The 12,460-nt window shown below is 55.0% G+C and overlaps 1 protein-coding gene across 1 annotated transcript; it reads left to right on the top strand.

Moving 5' to 3' along the window:
* Positions 1 to 5,333: 5,333 nt before the first annotated feature.
* LOC117646292 lies at positions 5,334 to 10,305 on the top strand. The gene is made up of 3 exons (XM_034387152.1): positions 5,334 to 5,461; positions 5,552 to 5,638; positions 9,807 to 10,305. Exon 3 carries the CDS (start codon positions 9,825 to 9,827, stop codon positions 10,143 to 10,145), a length of 321 nt encoding a protein of 106 aa, XP_034243043.1. The 5' UTR covers positions 5,334 to 5,461; positions 5,552 to 5,638; positions 9,807 to 9,824; the 3' UTR covers positions 10,146 to 10,305.
* Positions 10,306 to 12,460: the final 2,155 nt, after the last annotated feature.

Here is a 12,460-nt window from a genome sequence, read left to right as displayed (position 1 = left end):
AGTTTACGCAGCACTCCGATTGGACCACTCAATCCGACTTTTTATCATGCTTCCACTGGCCAACCCCAACTGAAATTTGACCTCTACAGAACGGTGCCTGTCCCGTCCCGCCTTCGGAATCTCACTCTCTGGGCCTTTCACAAGCCCGAGACAGAATTTTTGGCCGTTTCGCAAAACAGGCAACTTTTTATTTCCGTCACACGAGCCAGATCGGCTGCCATGAAGGGCACTACATGCTCAATAGCAGCATTCATGAACGACGATCAGCTAATCAAGGACATGTGCGATTCAGTGCTAAAAACGACACCACAGTCACTGTTCTACAACATAAGAAACACGGACAAGGGGGTCTTTTCCGTTCCAAATCCAACGCGCCTGAACGTGCGCTGCGACACCTCGGAGCACGGAATCTCCGCCCTGGTACATACTCTACTACTACTACATAAAGCAGGAATAGTGTATGTAGTCTGATCTATCGCATTTTTCTTAACGATTTTATTTTTCTTTCTTGCAGGGTTCGTCCGCTGAGACGTCCGCCGCCAGTCAGGACAGTGTGGACGGGAGGGCCATGTCTCCGGTTTTGAATAGCCAAGACATGGCTTTTCTCTCGCAGCTCGTTAGCGAGAGCCTGGCTGCGTTTCTGAACGAGCCGATCGACATCACTGACTCGCCTGTGACTTCGCCTGTCGAGGTCATAGATTTGGCGAGCCCTGCTGTGACCCCTACCCGGCCCGATTCAGCTGGCACCCCTGCCGCTGCCCCTTCTCCGCCCGCTGCCCCTGCTGACGCTACGCCGCGCCCCGCCACTGATGGCGTGGCCGCCTCGAGCCCCACCCCTGCCGAACCTCAGTTTGTCGATGACGCAGCGGTGATTGACTTTATGAACACTGTAGATTTTCCTGTTGTCCCTCCCTCCTTGAAGCATCGTCCAGTGTTAGTGCGATGGCAGGACATTCCCCTGACACTGAATGACAATAAGAAAATCAGAATTGGCATATATTTGGCGAATAATTTTGAGATAAGCGCCCAATTACTGAGCCTTGAGGGGCGGATGACCGCCTATGTTAACCTTGCAGTGGAGGAGCTTCGAGGGCTGCTCATGTCTGATATTAATAAAACGGTCAAAAAAATATTTTATGTAGAGAAAAGTGCTTTCTGTGATGTCTCAGGTCTTCACTTTGAAAGAAATTTTCTGGAAGATGGACTAAAACTAGTAAAATTGACAAGATTGTCAGGGGGTCTTTCAATCAATTTTACCCAGAGCGCATGGGATAACTTCATAGGGTTGAGCGAGATTATCAGCGCTGCTTTGGACAAGGTCTCTGGAGACCAAATCTTTGATTCTACTTATTACTCTCAAATGTTAGGAGAGGTGAAAACCTCTCTGAGTAGTCGTGATTTTACGAAGGATTCAATTGAAAAGTTGTCGTTCAGTCAGAGGAAAGCCCTGCTCACTCAGACCTTGTTGGAGTGTTCAGATTATCTAGAATGTTTGGTCAGCCGAAAGAGAAAGCCCGCATTCTCTTAAAGTGTGTTGAAATTATATATTTCTGTCATGCTTTGGCAGAGGGTTTTGATTGATATTTATTGATATTTATGTATGAAATCAGAGTAAAATAAGAATGAAATGAAAAAAAATGGCTTTGTACTTTTTTCTTGAATGTGTATCCTATCAAAAAAATATGAACGAAAACCGGAGAAAAATATTATCAAAAGAAAGAATCGTGCCCAGGACACGATTGCCGGCCACCCATTCCCGCCTGTTGCTCAGCCACTTTTCCTGCCACTTCTCTTTCTTTTCCATTCACCTTACTTTATCTCAGACGTCTTAGAGTAATTGGTAATTCAATTTTGCCCCAACAGGACGATTGATGTGGGCGGCGACGGCCGCGGCGACGCCACCCATGGATGTCCACCGGAGTGTCCACCGGTGCCACCGGCGCAGCGTCACGGGCCGTGGTCACGGGCTAGCGTTGGTGAAGGAGCCCTATCAGTTTTGCCAACTTGCCAAGGACAGGCACCGCGCCGAGGTCTGATACGACTCGGGGCCACTCACAGCGGAGACAACCAGAACGTCACTCTGCCCGAGCAACCCACGATCAAACCAACGACCGAATGTATCTTGTAGTGGGTGAGTGTCGTGAACAAGAATAAAACCTGGAAGCTGTACTGTCTCCGTGCATTGAAGCCGATCTGGACGACAGCCATGAAGGGCACTACACGATCTGCCATCCTCGTTGGCAGATTCGCCGCCTTCCGGAAGTAACATGCTCAACAGCAGCATAACGACGATCAGCTAATCGACGACAGACCACACTCACTGTTTTACCACGCAAGACACACGGACAAGTGGGTCTTTATCGTTCCAAATCCAACGCGCCTGAAGGTGCGTCGTCATGGCCCAGCCCGTCAGTGTCCAGCACAGTGTCAGTGCAGTGCTCCACCGCCGTCACCCTGTTCAAGAGCCAAGATCGCTACCACCGGCTTCCTTGCTCCACGAAGCGCAGCAGACACCACCCTGGCGTTGGTCTTAAGATCCGTCATGGACGATCTCCGGACACTCCGACGCCAAGAAGAAGCAATTGCCAACCCCCTCCGCAATCTGCAATCTCAGCTGGACATTTACCTCACCGAGCTACTGCCGCCACCTCCACGAGGCTACGTGGGATCAAGAGCAGTACTAAACAGCATCCGAACCGGAAAAATAAGGCCCACCCCCTTCTCGAAGACTTGACTGCAATCAACCATATCAAACAGCCCTTACATCCGCAAGCTAATGAGGTACGACCCGGCCAGACGAAGTTCTTAGCATCGGCCGCTAGGTGGCGCGCTACTGGTTTCTGCATTTTGACTTCTTTAGTTCTTCTCTCGACGACGAGCGAAAGGGACTATTCTCACGTGAAGGACTCGACATCCTATAATTTTATCCTTAAGCATCGCGATCAGTTTAACCAGACTTCAAATTTACCTAAAGGTTGTTGTTTCCTCAACTCTCCCGAACGACAGACCCATTCATCATTAACAAATTTTTCTTAAGTTAAATCACAACGGGAATCACGCGAGACTGCATTGAAAAGGCCTACCATAAGTGTAAATTGAACCGCAATGGTGTCTAGACAATGAGCATGCTGATTAAACTATTGATAAAGCGTTGAGATACTGAAGTCTTAAGCTTTATTTTCACACACTTTTGAAGTTTGTTTTACCTGCGCAATGGTGAGTGTAACATAGCTATAGATCAAGCTGAAGTTTCGAAACTAACTGCGAAAAAACTGCAGTCAGGCTATTCTTACGAGTACCACCTGAACAATGCACAAACTTGTAAGTAACTACTAGATAGCTTAATGACACTTTAACTGTACTGAAGACCGCAGTTTGTGCACTGCAGTTTTTCATGCAGTTCACTGCAGTTGTTACATCATGCATGCCGGCATGTTACGACGTTTTTGGTCCGCGGCTGGTATCTCGATTGATCACCGAGCTGCCGGCTGCGGGCCATGGTACGTTTCCACGGTTTTGGCTAATATGGCAAGTGGCGAGCAGCGGCGTGAGAAGCCGAGCTCCGAGAGGCATCTTCTTGGAACAGCATCCGGCCCGGCGGCCTGAGGGGCCCAAATGTGACAAACATCCCTGTCGCATCCCCTCCAGCCCCGGTGTCCGCGGCAGTTAAATACAGAGGCCTCTCGGTGGCTCGGGGTCACTCCGAGAGTAGCGTTGCTGCCCGTCACTCTGCCCGAGCGCGCAGCAACCTCCTTGAAGATTATTGTATTGCAACCTCCATCGAAGACTAGACCATGTGCAAGTGTAACGGTTTGTTGGGTGAGTGCCAACGCCAATAAATAGAGTGAAGCTTCCACTGTTTTATCACTGTGCCCTGAGAATCGATCCCTCGATCCCCGCCGGGTTGATTGTTAGCCCACGAAGAAGCGAGACTGCCACACATAACAATTTGGTGTCAGAAGTGGGATCGATTCTCTGCACGGAGTGACCCGAGACCGCGCAGTGATAAAGTGAAAGTGTTTTGTTGGTGACTCGTGGACTGTGACTGTTGGGTGTGATTGTGAATGCCTACGCGGGAGTCTATAACCGCCTGGCTGAGATCCCCCCAGCAGAGACGCCTTCGTCGCCGTTCTTGGGGCTCAGCAAGTTTGCCAGACATGCCGGAGCACGAAGAGCGGGTCCTGGTGAATGGCGGCGCTAGCGGCAGCGGGATCGGCGCGGCCAGCAGCGGCAGCAGCGGAGCCGGCAGCGGCAGCGGATCGGGCAGTGGCCCCGGCCCGCGCCGCGTCCCCGAGCTGCACCCCGAGGCCCAGCCCCAGCTCCTCGCCTCCATGCTCGCCGACGTGACGACCTACGACGGCGAGGGCCCCGCCACGCGCTTCTTCAAACAGCTGGAGGACGCGGCCCGTGTGGGCGGCCTCACCCCGTCCACCCTCGCCATCCTGGCGAGAAGTAAGCTGAGGGGTGCCGCATCCAGGTATGTGGAAACCACCGTGTCGCTCGCGGACACGGAGGACTACACGTACCTGAGGGACAGCGTCATCGGACGTTTTGCCCAGCGGGAGAGCGAGGCCGCCGCTGAGAAGCGCCTCAGCACCTGCACCCAAAAGTCGAACGAGCGGGTCACAGAGTACTGTGACCGGCTCAAGGCGCTTGGGAATGTGCTCCTGACCTCCATCCTGAGCGTAGGTGACAGAACCGAGGCTCAGAAGGAGCACGAACGGGAGACCTTCCGCGGGCGACTCCTACGGAAGTTCATTAGCGGGCTCCGCGCCCGGCGCAACTCGCGGCTGAGTCGCGCCCCTCTGCTTCGCGCCCCCGTCGCTCTGCAGGCCGCCCCTCGGCTGCGCCTGGGCTGGAGACGGGACTTCTGCCCTTCTCGTGCCGCATGGGCCTCATTCGAGGCCCCCAGGAGACGCAACTGTGGGGGTTTTGCGAGCGGATGGGCCTGCCTTACATTGACGGTAAGCGAGCAACCCGGTTGTAATTTTCTTCTGAGTCCCCAAATCCCCGGGGCTAGAGCGAGCGGTTAAGTTACTTGAATTCTACCTTTTCCAGCCCGAGGGACCTACTACCTGCAAGCGGGGCATCGCGGGGCCCCTTGGCCCCTTGCTCCCTGGGAGACCGCGGCGGAGCTCCAACGGCCGCCCCGAGGAGGCTGCCTCCGCGAGGGGCCCTCCTGCCGCAGGGGGGTTGCGTCGCAGTACTGGCGGTTGTCGGTGCTGCCAACCGAGCCCACCCACGCACGGCGATGACTGAAAGGGTCTATTCGCCCAACAACAGATCAAAACCGTTCGGGTTTTCTCGAGTTTTTTTCCCCTGATCATTACGTGTGCGTGGAGCAGCGCCCTTGGCTTTGGTCAGTAATAGGGTACACCAGAATCTTGAAACGGCAGAAGAGGATCAGGAGAAAGCTCTGTAAACAGCTTCTGCGCATGCGCAAACGTTCCCCCACCACCTGGTGCGTATGCACATGAAGCTGTTTTCAGGGCTCACTCTTGCTCTTCTTCTTCCATTGGAAGATTCCTTGGGTTACCCTATTACATTGCAGGTCAGCCGAGCAACTGTCACAGCCCCTGTTCCTCAGTCAAGTAGTAAGCAGCAGGCCAAGTGAACTTCTTCGCTCTTCAACGTAAAGGTTTGCAGAAATATTTAACATCAAATGCGAATTATAACTGTTGAAGACGAAAGAGCATGCCGTTTGTTCGTGCGCGTTGATGGATGGTGTACACTAAAGTACCTTCTCTTATCGTAGCCTCACTGATAAAACTAAAGCGTAACTTTATTCTTGAGTCAAGCACAAAGTTACGCTTGAAGACGTTTCGTTTGAAATGAAGCATAGACTAGAAATTCCCCCATGCATTTAGATAGGAGGAATCTAGGCGGCTGAGTCTGTTACGCTCGATTTCAAGCGTAAACTGACTACGCTTGAAAACGAAGGGCATTGCTACCCTTTAGTTTTGTCAGTGTTGCCGTGCGACACCTACCTCGGTCGTCGGTGCTATCCTCTGTGCTAGGCGCTCTGCCAGTGTGAGGTCTCGCAGTTGACAGGGTTTGCTCTGAGCAGAACTTTCACGGCGCCGGTGGGATTGGCTGTGCTGGTTGAAGGTGGCTACACTGTCCGCGATCGCCAAGCGGGCTACAATCAAAGAGGGTGAGGGCGCCTACAATGGCAAATCCACGACAATCGCGGGTTCTCTTCTCTTTTCAGCAACGGAATAGAGCATTTTAATAAATCGAGCACCCAGACGAGAGGATTTAAAAAAGGGAAGTAGTAGAGGTGGTTGCACTTTTAGCACGTTACTGACTTTTTGCTCATATTGTCTGTACGCAAGTAATTTGTGCAACCATGATTCGTACTTTTCGTCATTTAAGGAAGTACTTAGGAATAGGGTATTTCGGAGCAGCCCTGGCCCGGAAGAAGAAGAACAAAAACGGAAGTTAGAAATGACAGCTTCTATGAGAAATATACGCTCCAGATGAGCATCCGCAGCGTATATTTCTCATAAAAACAGCAATTTCTAACTTCCGTTTTTGTTCTTCTTCTTCCGGGCCAGGGCTGCTCCGAAATACCCTATTATCAAATAATGTACTGGTTGGTTTCGTTAATGATTTCACGAGGGATATATAGTACACGCTCGTTTTCTTGCGTACGGTTTTATACGGAAAACGTCAGTAATGTGTTGAGAATGCAAAGAGCTCATACGCGTTCATCTCGCGGTCCCTTGCGCTCTATACTCAAAAAAGAATTGCACTTCAAAAGAAACGCTAGAAATTCAAATTTTGACCAGTCTCTTCCGCACATCCTTTCAGTCACGTGACTACCTGAATCTAAACTGCCCATTACCAGTAACTGCTGCGGTTATTTCATTTCAGTTCGATATCGTAGAGGGTAAGCTAAAATTTTAACAACGTTGCTTTATGGATTCGTCCCAACACAATAACTGTTTAAAATGTAAATGGCATACACTCTCAGACTCAAATTGACTTTTTTCTTTCAACTATCGACTTTTTCTCCTTTGTTTGCCTACTTTTTTGAGCAGGACCAATATGTATTATTTCCTTTGTAACAATGCATATTTTTCACTGCAAAGTCAAAATTCTCATAAGTATTGACTATATTTTTGAAGTCAATTGTGTATTTGTTACGGCTAATGACGGGTACCCGGCTCGTGAGACACATGTGGGGGAGGGGAGCCATTTATTTTTGCAGTTCCTATTGTTGTGGCATTTGCTCTTGCATATGTTATGTGCATAACTGAACCCCCTTTGGCGACGGTCCCCTCGGTGGAAACTGCCAGCCCTGCAGCGCGCGTGCACCACACCGTCAGCCGGATCGCGCATCCGGCTCGACATCGCAGAATCGCGGAAATCTCCTAAGACCACTCTTTCCAACCCCGCTGGAGGCAGCTCGGCCGGGCAGAGCGGGGGGCAGGGGAAGGGTGGCGTGACACCCCTCGCCTCACCCCCTGATCCGATCTGCTGGGTATTTAGTCTCCAAACGGCTCGGTCTCCACTCTACCAAAAATGTCCTGTAAATGCCGTTAATTTATTACCAGTTTTCACTGAAGGTCAATTCACAGCGTTTACTGTGATCTGCTCACGGGATTCACTGTGATCTTGTTCGCGGTGTTCACTGTGATCTGGTCCCCAGTAAACACTGTGAGTTTGACGCCGCTGAGCACCGAAGTACTGCAAATCAGGCTCGAATTCACGGCGTTTACTGTGGCCAGATCACAGTGAACACTGTAACCGAGATCACAGTGAACGCCGTGAGCTAGTTCACAGCAAACGCCGTGAATTGCATAACAGCAAACATTGGTAATAAATTAACGGCGTTGACAGGACATTTTTTGTAGAGTGTCGTGGCCATTCCGATTCGATCGACGAGAGACCCAACGCCGCCACTCTGCCCGACGGAGCCCTGTTTGAACCTTGTGTAAGACTATACAGTGTACCAGTGTAACCCGTGCATTAAACAGTGTGTCCCTGAGCGGCGTGTGTTCGATCAAACCCCCTGTCCAACCCCAAGAGAATCCTGAACCCACCGGGCATTGTGACCCAGCGACAGAAGCGAATTCACAATATTGGTGTCAGAAGTGGGATTCTCTAGGGTTGCCAGGAGTGGCCCGCGTTTTGGCAGCGTATGCCGAACAAGACAGTTACCTCGCGACTGCGCGAGTGGGTGCGCTCCCCATCGAGCCGGCTCCGCCGTCACCGTTCAGCGAGTTCACTACCCACTCCCCGTCGCCGCACCATGGACATCTGGGACGACGCTGTTTCGGAGGGCGACTCCGAGTACGAGCAGGACGACTTCATCGGAGTGGTGCAGCCTTCCTCCGGCCCCTCCGGGACTCCCTCCGGGTCCGGTCACTCCTCGAGCGGCCCCAACAACGGACCAGACCCCACCCGCCAGCAACACCAGCAGACAGAGGTACCCCTTCCTGGTTTCACCGCTGTTCATGCGTTCCCGGGCGCGCCCGGTTCTGCCCCAGGGGAAGGTTTCCACCAACTCCGCCCCGGCCACGCCGAGGCCCCCTGGCCCCTCACTGCCGGCGAGGAGATGATTTGTCTCCTCACCCCCATCGAGGGGTCCCTGTGGGAGGGACCCGACCCGCGACGGCCGGGCCCCAACCAGCAGCGCGGATGGGCCTACACCGTGCAGCCGGGGCGCCCGGAGTCCGACCCCGTGTCCCTAGACCTGTGGGTCCGCGACAGGGACCGGGGTTTGCTTTTCGAGTGGGCCTGCCGGCGATTCAAGGATCTCCACTTCAAGTATACACTCGAATGGGAGACCGGCCGCCGCGTTAGCCGGACCTACACATGGTCACGGCCTCCCGGCCAATCTGCGATCTCCGGGCCGGGGACGACCGTCCGTCGAAGCTAATGGGGAGGGGTGGGGAGCAGATTGAATGTGAAAATAAAAGAAACTGATTTAACTGTCTGTGTACTATTTGCTTACCCGGAATTGCAATAAACCAGAAAGAAAGGGAAGGAAAAGGGCGGACACGGTTAAACCTTACAGGGGTTAATCTAGCGGGGGAGGGGGTAACACAATGCTTACATCTAATTTGACCTAATTTGAACCAAAACCCCAGATCCCTAACTCTTGTTGAGCCTTATCGGAGGGTCAACTTCGGGACGCCGAGGACGACCATTTCGCCGGGTCGGACCAGGGAGGCAGTACTCTGGTCCGGCCCACGCCTCCACCCCACCGAGAGGGCGCTTCGCGGACGGAGCCCCGCCGAAGGACTCTCGGGGGCGTCATTGGCGCTAGCCAACGGGCCGCCGGGACAGGGACGTCCCGGGGCCAACCCCACGTCGACAACAGTTGACCGGCCGCCGAGATCGAGCCGCACGGACCGAGCGCCGCTGCAGGAGGTCTCGGGGCACCACCACTTTGGCACCAGCCAACGGGAGCTCCACGTCGACACCCGTCGACCGGCCGCCGGGACTTGGGCTTCGCGGACCGAGCGCCGCCGAAGAAGTCTCGGGGCACCCCTGGATCGGTGCTAGCCGATGGGCCAGGGTCACCACCCCCGAGTTCACGCTCGGGGCGCACCACCCCCGAGTTAACGCTCGGGGTGCACCACCCCCGAGTTCACGCTCGGGGCGCACCACCCCCGAGTTAACGCTCGGGGCGCACCACCCCTGAGTTAACGCTCGGCGTCACCGCCGCTGGGAGAGAGCGCTCTCAGGGCATACCCCGAAGGCTGGCGGCCAAACCGCCAGCAGCAGAAGAGAGAGGGAGAGAGAGAGGAGGGCGCCAGGCACAGACGGTAACCGTGTTTCCCCTTTTTCCGCAGGGCGCACACACACGAGTCATGACGTCCCAACTCCTCCACCTGGTCCTGACCGCCACCCTGCTGATCGCCGCGCCGCCACCGTCCATGGGCGAGGACGACGGCGACTACTCTGTGGCCAAGCTGCAAGGCTTGGACATCAGGCCGCTGCCTCCAGGACAGCAGCACGGCCTCAGCCTGATGAACGAGGGTCGTTTCACGATAGCAAACGACGTGTGGACTCTGGCCGTCGCGCTGGACTTAGGGAGCTTCCGGACCGCCGTTCGGAAGATCTCGGCCAACACGGACGTCATGAAACAACTCAGCGGGAACTTCACCCTGCTGGCCCAGCCCTCGTCGTGAGCCACCGACTCCTCGCGGGAGTTTTCGGAAGCCGTAGCTGCGCCCCTGGAGACGGAGGTGGCCGCCGTCCGGGAGGACCTGGACACGGCCTCCAAGAACCTCCGGAACCTGGAGATTGCTACCTCCCCGGCGAGGCTGGCGCCGCCACCCACCCCCGCGCCTAGGACTGGAAGCCCGCCCCAGGACACCACTCCGGAGCCAGTCCCAGCGCCAGCCCGAGCCGGCCGTGTGTGCGCCGCCGCCAGTGAATTTCAGCGCCGCAGTTGCGTCGTTGTGCACCGGAGCATTAACCTTTAAACAGAGGTGAGTGCATAGAGTGTTTGTTTCACAGCGATCTGCAGGATCCCTACTTAGTGCTAGCTCATCTAAAACCCGTTCTGTGCCTCTGGACCAGGTCGCGCCAGTTTCAGAGCGGAAGGAATATGGAATCCTTTCGAGACTTATGCCGACTGCCCATCCTGAGTGGGGCATCGAAATGGAAGAGAAGGGGATTGCCTTTGTTCTGCGACCGGTGGGGGCTATGCTACGTAAACCGTAAGTATTGGACTACATTTCTCGGGAGTGGGGTGCTGAGGGTGAATTCTAAGGGTGTTCTGTTTCCAGGGAGGGGGCATCATTTTGTCCCTCACAACCGGGAAAAGGAGGTGTTTGAGAGGCACCGGGAGGACATGTGGGGGGAGCATTGCGTGGGAGGGGTCCCCGCTCCCTGGTTTCTCCCCATGCCACCGGTGTCTCTAAGCATCCACCAATGCCAGCTGCGGCGGCGCCGCGGCCGCCTGGTACGGTCCTGGGTCATGGTGGCCCGGGACTACGACGGCTGCTCGGAGCAGCGAGAACTACACCTGGAAGAAGGAGAGGAGCGGTGGCTGTTTGAGTGGGCTCGCCGCCGAATGAGGACAAAAGCTACAACCGTATTTGACCGGACGCGGTCCCACAGGGAGGGCCGCGTGGTGTACTCGTGGAGGGGTAACTGCTACTGACTGTACGGGTGGGGGGGGGGCTTTATTGTGAATTATATTGAAAACTTGAATTTCTGTGTTGTCTTTCTTTGCCCTATCCGTTTCCGCAGAGCGGGGAAAGGGGAAGGGTGGGGGGTCGACCTGGCCCTTACAGTGCGTGCCTACTGGGAGAAGGGGGCCGGGGGTTTCCAGCTCCGCGCGGCGGCCGAGGTCGGCCAGCGCAACGCTCGCGGCGCGGATTACCGAATGGCGCGGGGGCGCGCCAGAGGTAGTGGGCGCGGGGGAATTTGACTGAAAAGCGGAAAGTGAAAACTAGGGTCACCTTCCGGGGACTAGATTGAATATACAAAAGGACACCCAAGCCAACTCAGTATGGAATCACAGATACACAACTAAGATGACGTTTGAACGAAAAATGAAATTTCGGAAAAATTGAAATTGAAAGGAGAAAGAAAAATGAATTTACAGGAAGAGCTATGCTCGAACCCCTTCTCCCTTACAAAAAGAGTTCCCACTAGATTGAAAAACTTGAATCGAAAAGCCACAGAAAGTTTGTACTTAGCCTAGTCAACCTTCCTCCCGGCTGCAGCCGAGTCGCCAACGAGGTTATGTAAGTGCAGCGGCCCGCCGGCCTTCGCTGCAGTCTGGCGCAGTCCGGGGTTGCCCCGGTGGAGACACTGCATCTCGTTGACACCGCAGAGTGGGAGGGGTTGAGGGTGGTCGCGAGCCCAGGGTTGCCCAACCCTGGGCTCCGGGTTACGTGGTTCCACGGCGGCCGGTCCGGGGTTTTCTGGTACAAAAGGGCGGCCGCGGCGAGGGTGGAGCACAGTTCTCCAGCAGCGCCCTCCGCCGCGTTGTGTCCCGCCGTTGTGAAGTACCCGCCGCCGTAGAAAATGGAAGCTGTCCGGGGTGAGAGGAGTTGCAGGGTGAGTGTTTGAAGTCCCAATTGCCGGAGAGTTCCCTGACCTAAGTGCTTAGCCTAATTGGTATGATTTTGCGTCGGCCTGATTTAGCCCGCGTCCGCCCGGCCTGTCGCCCCTCGCGAAGGCGGCGCGGTTGGCGGGGCCCGGGCGCACCGACCCGCTCGCCGGCACCCTGTGCCGGTCCCCGCCCCAGTGATGTCGTTCCGGAGGCCCTTCCTCCGGGAACTGCCTCGGGAGTGCCAGCCGGCTCTGCCGCTTGCCCCCCTCGAGGTGGCTCTGCGCCGATGGTCCGAGGCACAAGGAGTGCCCTACATCGACAGTGAGTATTCGGAAAGGTGACTGATGTAATTATTGTCGCGAGTATTGGATGTTAATTTGGACCGGTTCTGCCCCAGGGGAAGGTTTCCACCACCTCCGCCCAGGCCACGCTGAG

The sequence above is a fragment of the Thrips palmi genome, unplaced genomic scaffold (assembly GCF_012932325.1).
Source record: "Thrips palmi isolate BJ-2018 unplaced genomic scaffold, TpBJ-2018v1 HiC_scaffold_19, whole genome shotgun sequence".
Lineage (NCBI taxonomy): Eukaryota > Metazoa > Arthropoda > Insecta > Thysanoptera > Thripidae > Thrips > Thrips palmi.
Note: the sequence above shows the minus strand (reverse complement) of the source record. Positions and strands in the feature narration are given on the sequence as shown.

Excerpts from the sequence above, each read along its gene's own strand:
- LOC117646292 (XM_034387152.1), top strand. The coding sequence starts at position 9,825 with ATGACGTCCCAACTCCTCCACCTGGTCCTGACCGCCACCCTGCTGATC.